A 16,572-nucleotide genomic window follows, 5' to 3' on the forward strand; every position below is an offset into this window, starting at 1 on the left:
AGTTCCCCTCCATTTCACGTACGCGTAAACTGTTTGTAACTTGAACGAAATTGCAGCATTCCACGCATGTGCGACAGTCTAGACTCGGAACACTGGTTAACAGGGTAATAGCACGAATGTGTCAGATACGTTAGTTTATCTAAAGTGTGAGTGATTAACACGAAAAGAACAGAGCACATTGTACCTCTCATAATATTTTTATTTTACACAAGTATCGACCTTTAGTAGGCTTTTTAAAAACTAAAACTATTGCGCTAGTGGGATTAATACATATTTCCGTGGGTAAAAATGCAATATAAATGTAGAAAAATAAAACTCTACGCTGCTTAACGGGAAGTGGCCAAAGACGGGAAGTAGATGGGAGGGATTCCTCTTGCCCCTCACGGGTCTTTTCTGTGCTATCTTTTCTCTCAGCTCCCGTTTTGTGTGTTGGGGGGATGGGGCCGTGCCGAGGATGAGACACTCCAAATATTTACCACTTGGCTAACTAAATATCTCTGTTTCCGAATTGGATTTCCTCATTCGCTCTTGTACATATAAATACTTTTCGACCACGCATGAGTTTAGGTGGAATTTGGCCAGAATAAAGTGGAGTATCTGTACGTCCACGACACACGCTTAAAAAGTCGACAAAATGTATTCCTCTGCTGGAGGTAAGTGGTGAAGCTAACGTTAGCATCGGCTAGGTGATGCAGCTAGCAGAAAATTAACACACTGGTTGCAGCGTTTTGGTACATGGCCGTTGTTGAAACACAGACTCGATCCCTTGTTTCATTAAGCTGGTCAATATAAAACTCAACAAATCCTTTGATCAAGAACATGTCGTCCCAGTCTTAAGTAGTAGAGCCAAGCTTAGCTAGCGTGCAACAACAAGAAGCTGCTGTTAGCCAAGTTAGCTTAACCCGTAACTCGCTCCCGAACTTGTTGTTAGTTAGCTTTACGATGTCATTTGACAAAGTGGGATCGATTAGCGGATATTTTCTCAATAAACAACACAGTTAATAACATACTGATCGTTGTCGTGAGCGTCTGGCAGTTTATCACTTGAGTCTAGAGTTAAAACAACATGTAGCGGACGACCATGCTATCTAATCTTATCGCCAATCTTAGCTATGGTCAGCTAGCAGTGTCCAGCTTACACTTGGTAAATTTAGTCATATTACATTGTTTTTGTCCAAGAAATGAATTTCCCGAAGCGATCAAATCGCTTTGTTAATGTTAAACGGACTCTGTGATATTGACCATATAAAGGTTAAATGAGAGCTATGTAGAGAGCCAGTGTGACTGAGGCTAGGTACAGTTTACAGTGCAGCACTTGTACCTTATTTAATTAGAATAATATATAAGAATAATGTAGCATTTGATCATGTATGGCTTTCTGTCACTGTCATTCTTTTTATTCTGAGCAAACAGCAAAACTAACATCAACATTGTAATGTATTTCCCTTAAAATGTGTTAATTGTCTTTGTAGTTGGTTTCTGTGTTGCAGGAGGCATCTTTGTTTTCTTTTTAGGACAAAAATGTGAATTGGTGTTTGGCATTAGGCTACTTCCAGGGGAATGGGTGGCTTCCGCAGAGCTAGATTACCAGCTTGCTCGTTCCCTCTGTGTGCATTTTGATAAGAGTTTTGAGCCCTTGATTGTGGACGATGGCGTTGTGGATGCGATAAGAGCAGCTCGCACTGATGTGAAGCAAGTGTTTGCACTGGAAATGACCAAGTAAAGACAAGTAGTGCTAACCCTAACCCTACATGAAGAATTTGTTCATGTTAACTTGTAAAGCAGCAAACGTAGATCTCTGTCCTGTGTTGACCGACTCAAAATGTTAATTTTCTTTACATGTAACCGCTGTACACATCAGTGAATTGCTGGGTATTAATAACATGTCATTTTTGTCCTTTGTAGCTTCTGAGATGCTTGAGGGACCCCGTTCCTCTGGGTCAGCAAGCTCTGGTAAGTTATTCCCATATATGGACTTTGGGGCCTTTTTACACTGGCCCCAGCATTGGTCCAGTGTAAATGGCAACATTATGCTTTTTTTCTTGACATCCTTCAAGCATCACAGTATGTACTCATCTGAAGTACAGTTTAACCCTTTGACTTAATAATGAAATTGTCCAGGAAATAGGACAGAGGTGATTTGGTGCTATAGGTGAGTTTCTAAAGATGACAATGTCATTCTAAATGGTCAATTTCCTCTAAGTGGCCCTCCCTCATTTTGAGCTCTGAATGGCATTGCACTTTGACAATAGTACCCACCATATAGTACTAGGTTTTATGGGTGTTATTCTGTTTGAATGAACAGAGCTGACACACAAAGATAAGGCATTGAGGGGAATGGAGAGCGTCCTCTGTCAGTCTCACGCCAACATCTGAAGTTACTGATATTGAGCTGCTTGGTTCAGCATGTCTGCAAAATGATTAAAGCTTGGTTAATTTTCTCCAGGATCACACAAAAAATAGATGACATCTCAAAAGGAGTGTTTCGGGGGCTGGACACACTGCGTCTTATCATTTCTGAAATTTGTAAAAGACTATTAAAGCTATTTCTTGCACATGCATGAGGAGATTCGATCTTGTAACTATGGTTGTATCTCTCCTCAGATTTATTCATGAAATAATTTCAGCAGATAAACAACTTTGACAGCTGCCATTTTTCCTTTCGATTAATGGGAAACAAAGTTCACAACTGCCCTGCAAGTGCCATGTTTGTCCAACAAGAAGTAGGCAGGGTTCATGATAAGAGCTAGAAAAAAAGCACTCATACATCTGCTATGAAAGGAAAATGATAAAATCTGGGACCATAATTGCCATTAAAAAGGGAGGGGAAAAAATAGTTTAATGTGTGGTAAATGGATCACATCTCTGAACTTGTTTCACCATAATTCCTATACATACCACATGTAGGACAACCACTAATTTACACGGCTGAACAGGTTGTGCAGAGCTGGTTGAGACATGTCACTAAAGACATGTCTTCAGTAGCTTTTGTTAAAGATGCCTATTAAAAAAAAGAATCTCTAATTTGGCATAGAACGTATGAATTAGAAACTTAATAATAATAATGTTGATAACGGTTTCGAATGTTGTCTGGCGCCGTTGAATTTAACATAAAAAATATTTGGTAATTCTGGAGTAAAACAGGCTTTCATTACCTGCCAGGTTTATGTTTTTCTGGGCTATTTGTTTGCCAGCAGGCTTATGGAAAAACTACAGGCACAGTTTTCATGAAACTTGATGGAAGCGTTTAGTGTGGGCCAGCAGGAACCCTTCACATTTTGGTACAGATCTAGATTCCACTCATGAACAAGCAGTTAATCGTGGATCTGACTTACCATTTAAAAGCTGGAAGCTGCTTATAGTGATCACAGTTACAGCGATCAACTGCTTATGTGAATAAAAAAAGTTAACTTGCTCATAGTAATCAAGTCGTCCAGTATTCCAAGGCTCACTTGTTTGCCTCCAGCTGGCCACCTCAGGCTGGTGCTACATGCACATTGAAATCACGACGGGGAAAAAGAAAGTGATTTTTCTCCCAACGACAATCTGCCAAAAATCGAGCCAGCTAGATGCAGCAGCAAGACTTGCTGTTCCTCAGGCTGTCTCGAGCCTGTTCCAGTGGTTATGGCCAGGGCTGAATTTCTTCCTGAAGGTCCCAGTACACCGCCCCCCCAGGGCTGCCTGTCCCCTTAAAGAGCAAAAAACAGTCACAGCCGCTGGTCCTTGTTAAATTAATTGGTAATGCACGATCACATAATGCAAAAGGTAATTTTTAAAAAAGCTAAGCCGTTTGTTTATATTCATACTTTATATCCTTGTAATAATCAGAAGTAATTTATACTCTGCCTTTGCTGTAGTTATTAATTTGACCTGGACAGACATGAGCTTTATATATAGTTTCCACTGTCCTAAAAAGACCAAATGATAACACTGGTGTCTAAGGCAAAGTGAACGGTGTGGTGGGACTAAATGTCCAACGGGACATCTTGTTTTGATATGATTCTTGGTGGACTTTCTGCTTTGGCTGATGTCTGCTCTGTTCGAGTGGTCTTCTAGTTTGTCCACCTCTGATGTCTGTATAATGTGATCCTAATTAAGCACGTTCCTTCATTCGACCCATCTGTTGTAGAACCCCCATCTTCCCCAGTGCCAGAATATGTGTTCAAGCCACCATCACGGCCAGACTTTGGCACCATGGGCAGGACAATCAAGCTCCAGGCCAACTTCTTCGAGATGGAAATCCCCAAACTGGAGGTCTACCATTATGACATCGACATCAAACCTGAGAAATGCCCCAGGAGGGTCAATCGGTAGGCACATGTGTATACTTCACGGGCACCACCTGTTGGTGGAATGTTCCGGGCTTTGTGGTCATTTATTTCTTTCATTTCGTTCTCAGTGAAATTGTGGAGCACATGGTCCAGCACTTTAAAACACAAATCTTTGGTGATCGAAAGCCAGTGTATGACGGGAGGAAGAATCTCTACACTGCCATGCCGTTGCCCATAGGCAGAGACAAAGTAAGTATTTTTTAGGACAACATGCAACAATAAAATCCCCACTCTTGGAGAGACGCAACATTGCTATTGATTTTGTTTTTTCTTGCCCATCTGCTACACAGGTGGAACTTGAGGTAACCATTCCTGGTGAAGGCAAAGACCGCAGCTTCAAAGTATCCATCAAGTGGGTGTCCTGCGTCAGTTTGCAAGCTCTGCACGAGGCGCTGTCGGGACGGCTACCCAGCGTCCCCTTTGAGACCGTCCAAGCCTTGGATGTGGTCATGAGACATTTGCCCTCTATGAGGTGGGTTTTTTTTTTTATTGTTATAAACGCAGGGTTGTGCGTGTTTTAGCACTAATTACAAACTACATACGCTTGACATTTTCATTGACCTTTCCTCTAAATCATTCAACATGCTGTGAGGTGCAGACCTGCTGAGTCAAAAGCAATGCAAGTCCATTGAAATAAGTAAGAATCTGGTCGAATAGTTTGAGTGATTACTCAGTCGTATTCAAACGAACAGAAACCCAATTCATGTAGCACCCTGATGAAGGCAATGCATCCAAAAAGAGTTAACATACCATGATAGAAAAGTGTTGTACAACTTGTTTTTCACTTATTTTATTTTCTGAGCATACTTACAGGTGGAGATTGAGTTACATTTGTTTTAGGTGTCACAATTAACTTGTAGAGATTTAAAACTTATATGAAATAGGTAAACTATCATACTAAATGCGTCATCTTTATGTATCCTGGATTCCAAATTTCTTATTCTTTCTGTTTCTTTAGAACTGTCTTTTAACCAGTTTGTTGCACAGCTCGTGTTCCTCAGAACCTGTGAGTCACTGACTGTCCACTGTTGCAGGTATACCCCAGTGGGCCGCTCTTTCTTCACTCCTTCAGAGGGATGTTCGAACCCCCTCGGTGGTGGCAGGGAGGTGTGGTTTGGCTTCCACCAGTCTGTCAGGCCTTCCCTTTGGAAAATGATGCTCAACATCGATGGTAATCTTCGCGCTGATTTTGCGCAAGTCAGACGCTGCACGTGGTAAAGTCGCCTCTATGAATCTCACCTCTGTGTGCTTGTCTTGGTTTGCAGTTTCGGCCACTGCATTCTACAAAGCCCAGCCTGTAATTGAGTTCATGTGTGAGGTCTTGGATTTCAAAAGCATTGAAGAACAACAGAAGCCCTTAACAGACTCTCAGCGAGTGAAGTTTACAAAAGAAATCAAAGGTAAGTAAATCTCAGGAACTCACTTAGAAGTGGCTGTTAAAGTCATAGGCTTAGACAAGTTTATTTTGGGTTATTTCTTGATGAAACATTCATAATATGGGTAACAATGTTCATTTTAGACTCAGAAGAATCTTTGTTCTAAAGGTTTTTTGAGGTTTATATTTTTTTATTTGTCATGTTAAGAGTCATGACCAATGTATTTTGTTAAGTGGCCTATATGTTGTTCTAGTTATTATTATTATTTTTTTCAATTCTGTTAAACATTATCGTAATTCCTCCATCCAGGCCTAAAGGTGGAGATCACTCACTGTGGGCAGATGAAGAGGAAGTACAGAGTGTGCAATGTGACCAGGAGACCAGCCAGCCACCAAACGTAAGAAAACTCTTCTGTCTCATATTTTTTCATGTTAATTCATTAATTGCATCACTGCTGAAGAACACATGTAAATAATAAAGATTGATTGACTGTCTAGCAACAATTAAAGTTGTTGTTCTGGTGTGTGCTTCTCACAGGTTCCCCCTGCAGCAGGAGAATGGCCAAACTATTGAATGCACAGTAGCACAGTACTTCAAAGACAAGTACAAGCTCATCCTGAGATACCCCCACCTCCCTTGTCTACAGGTGGGACAGGAGCAGAAACACACCTACCTACCTCTAGAGGTAAGCATCACCAACCCCTTTTACTTGCCTTTTTAAAAAGTTCACTGATTGACTGCTGATTTTCCCCTCAACCTGTTCTGTGTCTTGCATGTCCACTCCAGGTGTGTAACATAGTGGCAGGACAGCGCTGCATCAAAAAGCTGACGGACAATCAGACCTCCACTATGATCCGTGCCACAGCCCGATCGGCACCAGACCGTCAGGACGAGATTAGTAAATTGGTAAGTCGTTGTGAGATAACTGATTAATGAATGCAGCTCAGGAGTTAGCTCTGCGCCTGAAAACCGTCAAAACCATTGCTTCCACAAGTTTGACACCATTTCTGTATCAAATGTGGCATCGCTACGTGCCAGGATTCATCAGTGGGCTTTTCTAGACAGTCTGTGTCAAGATTGTGAACTCAAGAGTTCAATGCCCCAATCAGGCCAATACTGGAAAGGCTCCAATAACAAAAACCTAAACAAAAAAGTCTGTAACATCGATAGTTGTAGCCAGCTCCCGACACATGACTCCTCACAACAGAGACTGGTGGAACATGAACTCATGCCAGCGACTCCTGCCAACAAATATTCTTACCAGGCATTTCACTGTCTCACACACACACACACACAAACACACACATAATCAGGAAAAGGAAAAAAATACATTAAATGAACTTGTTGGGCTTTAAGAATTTATCAAGGTTCAGTGGCTGCAAGGGCTGTTTCTTGACTTGTTTTGAAAACTCGACTTAAGCTGACTGTTGGGGTGAGATAAGAAAAAGTTTCTTCTCATTCTGCCAAGTTTTGTGTTTGACACCAAGCACAGACTCAGTGGTGTTTGCTGACTAGTTACTGGAGTAGAGTAGAGGCTTCATGATGTTGGCTGTTACCTTATGGAGCCAACATGTATTTTACAAAATATGTGCACTTGTTACATTTACCTTTTATATGTCGTACCTAAATTTGAAGAAACACTTAAAAATCGTAACAGTGGATGAAGTTTGTAAGCATGCAGTGACAGATTTGAGATATTCACATGTAATCGAACTGCTGTCTTTTTTTCATCCAGATGAGAAGTGCCAACTTCAACACTGACCCTTATGTTCGTGAATTTGGAGTTATGGTGAGGGACGAGATGACAGAAGTGAACGGCCGTGTCCTTCAGGCACCTTCTATTCTGTATGGAGGCAGGGTATGTTGTCACTCATTGCACTTCATTTTCTTGTCACGCATGTAGCTGCAAAACAATTCATGTGTCGGTTCTGGAGTTTTCATGGGAATTACTCCATCTTGTGTAAGTGACTGGCACTAATATGGCTGCTGTCATTACAATTTGCAGAACAAAGCAATAGCCACACCAATCCAGGGAGTATGGGACATGAGGAACAAGCAGTTCCACACTGGCATTGAGATCAAAGTGTGGGCCATCGCTTGCTTTGCACCACAGAGGCAGTGCACTGAACTCCTGCTCAAGTAAGTAAAGTGCACCAGCATATTGCAAATGTATTTCATGTCATTCCAAACACGAACCTTTTGTTGGGTGTAATGGCAGTCTGTCTGAAATGTACCCTGTAAAGCACAAACACAAGGATACACTGAGCTGGAGTTTCAAATGTTGCTGTCAGGAGCACAGAAACGGCACAAAGATTTCTTATTTGATTTGTGCCTCCGTTGGGTCTTGCACAACTGCCACGACGGCTCAGTTTCCCTGAGTCTTTCGTTGTATTGCCCTCCTGAGGACTGAGTTATTTTAGCTCTACAGGGGCTTTAGAATGCACGTCGAGTATGTACAGCTGTGCCATTCATTTGCAAAGCCTTTGCTAGGTTTTGTCGCATGCATTTGTGTACTTATCTAGGGTATTTTCATATCATTGTTGTTATATGTTTGATATGCGACAGAAGGTCCCGCTGAATCTGGGTTTCAAGATGTTCTTATCTGACCTGGTGTGGCAGACATAATGTTCTTAATTTTGCATATACAGTAATGTTTAATTAAAAGTAAGGTTGGGTTAGTTTCAGGTTTTGTCAGTCTGGTCTGGTGCAAGAGCCTAATCCGGATTGATTTATGTGGACTAACTCAACCGGCATTTGTCATTATGAGACATTCTGAAGAATTATTTAAGTAGTTGAATTGATTGATTTTTCAACTCTTAAGTCAAGGTGCACCATGTGGCTCAGGGGCATTAGACTGTTTGCTTTGATTTTGCTTTGACAAGTTCCTCCTCTATTTTAGAGCATTCACTGATCAGCTGAGGAAGATCTCAAGGGATGCAGGGATGCCCATCCAGGGTCAGCCTTGCTTCTGTAAGTATGCCCAGGGAGCGGACAGCGTGGAGCCCATGTTCAGGCACCTCAAGTACACCTACCAGGGCCTCCAGCTGGTGGTCGTCATCCTACCAGGGAAAACGCCCGTCTACGGTAAAGGAATCCGCTCATACAGTCTGTTATTCTTGTGTTACTTACAGAGGAATATGATTTAGATTCTTCCATTTTAGAGAGAAGATCAACTTTCTCTGCATGAAAGCAGTGTCTCTTCTAAAAGCCAAATATTAATAACAGTTGACCAAATAATAAAACGGTGACAGCATGCAATTAGGATTGGACAGTTTTAGCTGTTAAAACAGAAGTGTCGTGCTAATTGGCATCACAAAGTCTAGTTGTTCAACTAAGTGCTTTATCTGTAAGGCGAGGCACTGCCTACAAAACAAACACTATTCCAAATCAGAGAGGATTTGTGTGTTTAGAGTGTTATATTTGAAGCTCTGGCAGGTTTTACTGCTGCTGTTTCAGCTTTAGGAAAGCACTCTGTCATTTAAACATCAGGAATCTCTGCTCATTCGTACATAACACTGAAATTTAAAGATTCACCCCCATATAGGAAAGGTGTCTATAGTACACTTGTGGTTGCAAATGTGGGGGATCAAACCTTGCCTCCATTCCAGATGGCTCTGATTGGACAGTGCACCTGTGTGCACTTGATGTAATGTAGCAGGAACTCAAAACATCAGTTTGTTCTTGATCACGTTTAATTAATTGATATTTCCTTATTGTCCGACTGTGTGTTTTAGCTGAGGTGAAACGTGTTGGGGACACGGTACTCGGCATGGCCACGCAGTGTGTGCAGGTGAAGAATGTTCAAAAGACAACACCTCAGACCCTCTCCAACCTCTGCCTGAAGATCAACGTCAAGCTGGGCGGCGTCAATAACATCCTCCTGCCACAGGGCAGGTCAGTGAAGATGATGAAATGAACAGCTGCATACATCTTTTGAACTGTTACACCTATCAACTGTTATCCAATCTCGGGGGGGAAAATACAATTAAGTGCTGAAATCTCACCTGTGTCTACACACTGCGGTCTTTTTCCAGGCCGTTGGTCTTCCAGCAGCCAGTGATCTTCTTGGGTGCAGATGTGACTCATCCGCCTGCAGGAGATGGAAAAAAGCCCTCCATCGCTGCTGTGAGTAACATCACACCACGCAACACGAACTTCTACCCTTCACAAAATCCTTAAACGGGCTGTAATGTCACTGCCAAAATCACAGTGAATCACCAACCATCTCTGCAGCACTTCAGCTTCTTTCAACTCATTGTTTTGTACCATTGCCGGCACATGTATTTAATGGCCGAGTCTCAGCTGCTCACAGCAACCCCCACTGGCAGCCATTCCCTGCAAAAGCTGCACACACACAAAGTTACAGAGAGTTGGGGAAAATTAAACGTTGCCTCTAACTTCCACATTTGAAAATAGGCAAATGTTTAAGCCATAACAGTTTTACAAGTTGGTGAGGCAGCAGTAGCTTCAGATCTGTATGCATGGTTTGATGTTTTTCTACTTAAAGTTGCCCAAAATCCACTAATGCAGCTTTAATGAATAAATATACAGTGAGATAAACTTAGAAACCAAATACCTGTTTCAAACTTGCAAATAAAGAGCAACACTAGACAACTCCCTTGACCAAGCATTGGTCCTGACAGTGAACCTGTCAGCAAGATGGCAGAAACTGTCTATCACGGGGTGTATTGAATGTGCATGAGTTCCCTAAGATACATAAAAGCTTTGGTACTAGATTGATATGTCGTTTTCAGGTCGTCGGTAGTATGGATGCCCATCCCAGTAGATACTGTGCGACAGTGCGGGTGCAGCAGCACCGTCAGGACATCATCCAGGACCTGGCGACCATGGTGAGGGAGCTGCTCATTCAGTTCTACAAGTCCACCCGCTTCAAGCCCACTAGGATCATCTACTACCGCGATGGCATCTCTGAGGGCCAGTTCAACCAGGTGATACACGTGAGGATGATAATGAAGAATAAACTATGAAATATCAGAGAAATAGAAGTACCAGTATAAGAAAATAATAATGGATGTTAATATCTTAATATATGTGTTTATGTCGGTGTAAAGTTTTAATGCATTCAGTTAGTGTGATTTTCTGCAACTTCAGTTAATCTTTAATATCTTTTTAACTTTAATACATGCAGGTCCTTCAGCATGAGCTGCTGGCGATCCGTGAGGCCTGTATAAAGCTGGAGAAGGACTACCAGCCTGGTATCACCTTTGTAGTCGTGCAGAAGAGACACCACACAAGACTCTTCTGTATGGACAGAAATGAGAGGGTCAGTGTTGTAGGAATTTTTCCCGTCTTTCTAACCAACATTATTAAATGTAGCCTAACCATCCTAAGACGCTAAAGTATTTTGTGTGGATTTTCAAAGGTTGGGAAGAGCGGGAACATCCCTGCAGGCACCACAGTGGACACCAAAATCACTCACCCATCAGAATTTGACTTCTACCTTTGCAGCCACGCTGGCATTCAGGTAAGAATTAGGATCAGCTGTAACTGAACCAATATACTAAACTGGCCACAAGCCTGTGAGATAAGGAATTAAAATGTTGGGGCAGATTAATAATTAATGGGTTTTAACGGCTCATCAGACTGTTGACGGTGCAGACAGAGTTTTCCCTCCTAAAAGCAACACCTGTCTTTTGTTATCACTGTTTGCAGGGTACCAGCAGGCCGTCTCATTACCATGTGCTCTGGGACGACAACCACTTCTCTTCGGATGAACTGCAGGTCCTCACCTACCAGCTATGCCACACTTATGTGCGCTGCACCCGGTCAGTTTCCATCCCAGCACCAGCTTACTACGCCCATTTGGTGGCTTTCAGGGCGCGCTATCACTTGGTGGACAAAGAGCATGACAGGTAAGGACTCTGAGCCATTTGTTGCCACCCTTCAAGCGTAACCTTATGAAAACGTTCATGATTTGTAATTTTTATCATATTGCTGTTTCAGTGCCGAGGGCAGTCATACGTCAGGCCAGAGTAACGGCCGTGACCAACAGGCCTTGGCCAAGGCCGTTCAGATCCACCAGGACACCCTGCGCACCATGTACTTTGCCTGAGAGCACACAACCCCAGGTTGGCGTGGGTGAGACCCCACTGGTGAAGCACACTACCCCTCGCTGTCTGACTGTCAGCTGTAGATAGCATCACAGTGGTTTCAAATCGTGATCTCCCTACCTAACAGACCTGTCAGTGACCCATATGTCTACAATTGTACTTCAGCCCCCCGACCCACCCAAAACCAAGCCAGCTATTAGACTGTAAGATGCAAAAGAATCCCTCTTTCTCGGGGTTTGCGCTCGAAGAGGGTTTATTTACATGTTGTGCATTAGTGTGTGTTTGTTTTTGTTGTAGGGAAATATGTCGCAAAGTATGAGAGGAAAAGTTTGTACACTGATAGAAGAAATCTACCATTTCTAAACTAGAGGGCAGTATTGTTATACAATGGGGTGGTTTATAATTTAGAAGAAGCTATTCACCCTCCTCCTGTTTCTGTTGTTTGTTAGGGTCTTGGTGCTTGAAGGGAGAAGGATAGAAATCATCAAAAGACGAGGGGGGAGGCCTGTTGACTGTTTATATGCCTAAAGATTTGCTTGTCAGACAAACTATCAGCCAATCAAAGCAAAGTGCACTGACCAGAATGGGTACTTCAATCGGGACAAAAGTACTTAAATATATTAAGGGTTGTGTGATGAAAAGTGCCATTTGAGACCACCTTTCTGTTGTCATTTCTGTGTAAAACTATGAATTATTAGGCCCACGTGTGCTGGGTTTTCAGTGTTTGTCCCTTGACTGACACTGATGACAATTTTATGCCAAATCTGGTGACAACTTACTAAAGGATTCTTTGCATCAGATTTGTTATCAACCCTTGAACCAACACTTAGTTTACTCTAGAGGAGGTCTTCTACTATTCGGACAGAGACTGAAAGAACAGCTGTTTTGTCTTTCTCTGCCTCTCTTGTTAGTCTGAACTGAAAGTTGCACCAGTAACCTAATTCCCATGCCGAGAAATGGTGTATTGGGACTGGTTCCCAATAAGGACACCTTTCTAATGTACTCTGAGCCGTGTTGGTAAAAGACACATGATGTAGAAATCAACATAGTGGGGAACTTGATGAAATCTTTTTTTTTTTTCCCCTTCTGTTTTTATAGTCTAATTTAATTTCACTCATTTTTGTAATGAATATGCATGTAGCTGACTCATGTTTTAGACATTTAGGCATTTGTGACAATTCTTGATTTCTTCCTTTATACACATTAACCCTACTTTTACGTTTTAATGTATATAGCAGCAGGATAGTGTATTCTGCAGCGTGTTTGTCAGAGCGGGATATTTGTGTGACTTCTCGATATCCAGGCATTCGGTACAGTGGAGTGAGAGCTGCAACATTTTAGAGTTTAACTGATCGAAATTCCCTTAAAAAAAAAACACAAAAAAAAAACCAAGTAGTGTTTGCTCCAGGAATTGGGAGCAGTGGTCGCACAAAAGCTTGGGTTTTATGCAAATGACTTTTTGTGAGTCTTTATACTATATAGTAATGTTGGTAATGAGCTATATTTTGAATAAGCTTTCAGTGGAGGTTGCTGAAAATATTATAAAGATTTTTTTTTTTTTTTTTTAAATAAAAGACTGGCCCACATGTAGTCTAAATTAACACTGTCTATTTGTATACAGATTTTAAATGCAAATATTCTCTTGCCTTCTAAGACTGTTACAGTCTTACTAATAATTCTAGACATTTCCTAACATCCCACCTAAGTTTTACTACTAAGTTAAGCTGGCGAATGTTCTCATTGTCTTGATTGGAGGCGAGTAGTCTACGTTTTCTAACTATGCATAATTTTTAACGAAGAGATTTAGCAGTGGGGGTAACTCACATGAATTTGGGTCATTTATAGAGGTAGAGAATCAGGGCTTTTTTTTTTTTTTTGTTACTGTTTTTTTTTTAGCATGTTGCGTTTAGTAGCGTTTCTTAGTGCTTATCAGCATCTTCATGCCTTTCTAACGGGATGAAGTATTTATGTGGTCATTTGTAACGTTGTAAATTTTATAGTCTGAAAATTGGGTGTATTCTTTGTAACACACAATCTTTCTTAGCCAAACAAGATTACAAACTTTTACATGATTAATATTCAAAAGACATGGAAGCACAAAAGGACATCTTGATTCTAGGTGCTAGAAGTTTTCACTGTAAACCACCTTAAATCCTCACTGGACTGGTCAACAAGGCTTTTTACCTGTACGTTAAAAAGATACTTCATTGTCTTGAGGGTGTCCTCTCTCCATTTGACCACCTCTCCGTGTTACCCTTTTTATTCATTACCTGTAAAGCAACTAGAAATCCGACTGACTGTGTTCGTGGGGCATTCTGAAAATCATGTACTTGATATTTACTGTTATGATGTCAATATTGTTCTTATCGGTGCTGGTCTCACAACATGTAAATTTGGATGCACTTTTGATAGCAGAGTGTTGGTGTGACTTCTATAGATGTGTGTTCCTCAATCGAAGCACGAGGCTCGGCCATATTGCATGACATTGGTGTAATTGTATGGAAATGGCCGTGTGTTCTACCTCTTGTTACCTGTTAAAGTGTTATGGTAACATCACACTGCGGGCCATTTCTGTATAATTACCCCTGCTATCTATCTAATTGGCATTGTTTGAGTCTTGCATTGACAGTAGAGGTTTTAAACGCTTGGTGTGCATGATGGGCAATGCGCTTTCTCAGTTTTATGTAGTTGTGTGACTTTTCTTTTTCATAGTTTTACTCAAAGTGATAAGAGAGAATGTGTTTGTTTTTGTTTTTTTTTGTGAGTTTTTGTTGCTTTTAGGGGTTCTGAGCGTTGAGCTGTTCGACCAAATTCTTGAAGTGTGTTTGTATTCGCACACGGCTTTCCCTTCTTTGTTTCCTTTTTATTCTATGCACCAGTGGAAGACTTTTTTCGACACCTCGAATTTTCCACCCAAGCAGTGTTACGACAAATGCAGAGCCCACAGCGTGTATGATCATTGCATACCTTTGATTTGGAGAGATTGTAAACGTATCCTAGTGGTGCCGTTAGTCAGACTGTTAGAGTGGCTTTCAAGTCAATACAAAGAGAGTAAATCAAGCACATATTGAAATCCACGTGAAAAGATGTTTGTGAGGTATGTAATTCGACCAGACCTTTGATTGGTTACGTTTCACCACACAGCATCTTTGATTCAAGTACAAGTGTGACTGGATCAGATCAAAGTAACCTTTCCTCGTGTTTTATGCATGTCAGGTGGAGCCCCGCTGTCGGGTCTGTGATTGGAAATAAGAATGCCATGTTGTCTAGGAAGGCGGTGGACGGGTGTGCTGAAATTCAGAACATCAAGGTGTCTTTTTAGAGGATGGCTGTGTACTCGTTGTTACTGCTTCTGTGTTTTTTACATTACCTTTACCAGCACCTTAAAATAGCAGATCAGAATGGCATTGCTTTTCCTGGTGATAAAACTCAAACATTTAATAATGTTTTTTGTCTTTTGCACTAAAGAAGACTTTTGTAGTTGTTGCAGCATTAATAGTATTTATCAGGTGGCAGACTGGCAGCTTCTTTTTGGTTTTAATTTAAAGAAGAGCAGTTGGCACTGGCCAGCAGGCCCGACGGCCCCCATTCAGATGGCCGCGTCTGCTGATCAGGAGGGATTTTATCTAGCCAGCCGGCATTCAACGTGTCAGCTTTCAGAAATATCCTCATGCCTTTTTAAATGTTCATGGAAGAGTCGTAGTCGCGTGGGTGGGTTGCCTTCGTACGGTGATGTGGGAGAAAGGCTGCTTTAAACTGACAGGCGTTGAAAAGAGCTGGTTAGCTGTGGACAGTAAGAGTTCTGTAGAGACGTGGATCTAAACGTGCTGCGTTGAGGAAGGTTTGATGTGGTCACAGTTTGTAGTAAGGCCTCGTTAAGGGTCAGACACCACCATAGATCATACATATCAAGATTCAGAAGAGGCTTTTCCGTTTTACATGAAATCTGCTCGATCATAATGAGCTGAATCAAAATGTCTATGAAACAAACAATGAATACACCAGCCTGCATGAATGTGGCACTAGTTCAGTGGTGCCCAAGGGGCTTAGTGAGGCATTCAAAACACTTGCAGTGGTGACTCAAGGATACTTTTTCTCAGATACGTTGCCCCTTTGGCTGTTTTTTTTTTTTTTTTTGAGCTTTCAAAACAAGGACAAAGCAGGTTTGTAAACTACAGAAAATAGCATATCATAAGCTAATTTAATTGATCAGTTAATTCTTTTTTTCTTGATACCATTTTTTTCCTTTTCTGTGTTTAAATTTAGGCTTAAAAGTGGTTGAGATAAAATTCCTCCTAGTTTAACGATCAGCCTGTTTACTACTTTGCTTTTCAATGGTCTGGGAATAAAATAAAGCCCGATTTCAGAACGAAGCAACAACCTATACACGAATTTATTCCAAACTATTACCCTCTGTATATTAATGTCTCTGCCTCTCATCCGTCTCTTGTAGAGAAACTTTTGATGATATAAAGAAACCTCTTGTAGAGTAGAACCTATTTTCCTAGCTCCAAATAATAACAATGAATGTACTTGGAGCGCGCGTGGTTTGTATTATTGTATAGGCTATCCATCCAGTACATTTATACTCATATTTGCTTCCTGTGTACAGCCTTTTCTTTTAATTTCCAGTGTTTTTTTCCTCCTATTTATAGGCTTTAATAATTGCAGAAAGTATTATGTTTTCCTCTGTGATATTTCAGTCAGTTAGATATCGCGCACGTCACCGCAGATATCGTCGATCTTTTCACCGATTATAACGAGATGTACAAGTCTACAGTTGAGATGTCTTTC

The 16,572-nt window shown here is 41.3% G+C and overlaps 1 protein-coding gene across 2 annotated transcripts; it reads left to right on the forward strand.

Annotated features, from left to right (window-relative positions):
• The first annotated feature begins 596 nt into the window (after nt 1-596).
• Nucleotides 597-12,380, forward strand: ago2 (argonaute RISC catalytic component 2). Of its 2 annotated transcripts, XM_070846097.1 has the most exons (20): nt 597-653; nt 1,906-1,953; nt 4,130-4,310; nt 4,400-4,520; nt 4,622-4,803; nt 5,366-5,502; nt 5,597-5,731; nt 6,017-6,104; nt 6,245-6,392; nt 6,494-6,613; nt 7,443-7,565; nt 7,713-7,846; nt 8,607-8,791; nt 9,442-9,601; nt 9,742-9,832; nt 10,462-10,656; nt 10,857-10,991; nt 11,091-11,192; nt 11,381-11,580; nt 11,672-12,380. In XM_070846097.1, exons 1-20 carry the CDS (start codon nt 635-637, stop codon nt 11,778-11,780), a joined length of 2,613 nt encoding a protein of 870 aa, XP_070702198.1. In that variant the 5' UTR covers nt 597-634; the 3' UTR covers nt 11,781-12,380. The 2 variants fall into 2 exon arrangements, with proteins under 2 accessions (XP_070702198.1, XP_070702197.1); XM_070846096.1 differs by lacking the exon at nt 597-653 and having other exon boundaries at nt 1,855-1,953.
• The last annotated feature ends 4,192 nt before the right edge of the window (nt 12,381-16,572 follow it).

The sequence above is a fragment of the Pempheris klunzingeri genome, chromosome 16, assembly GCF_042242105.1.
Source record: "Pempheris klunzingeri isolate RE-2024b chromosome 16, fPemKlu1.hap1, whole genome shotgun sequence".
Classification (NCBI taxonomy): Eukaryota; Metazoa; Chordata; class Actinopteri; order Acropomatiformes; family Pempheridae; genus Pempheris; species Pempheris klunzingeri.

What these genes read in the sequence shown, in the direction of transcription:
- ago2 (XM_070846096.1), top strand. Translation starts at nt 1,884, where the DNA reads ATGTCATTTTTGTCCTTTGTAGCTTCTGAGATGCTTGAGGGACCCCGT. An exon ending in AGGGAAAACGCCCGTCTACG is followed by an intron (nt 8,792 to 9,441) that starts GTAAAGGAATCC and finishes TGTGTGTTTTAG; the next exon opens with CTGAGGTGAAACGTGTTGGG. An exon ending in GTGGACAAAGAGCATGACAG is followed by an intron (nt 11,581 to 11,671) that starts GTAAGGACTCTG and finishes TTGCTGTTTCAG; the next exon opens with TGCCGAGGGCAGTCATACGT.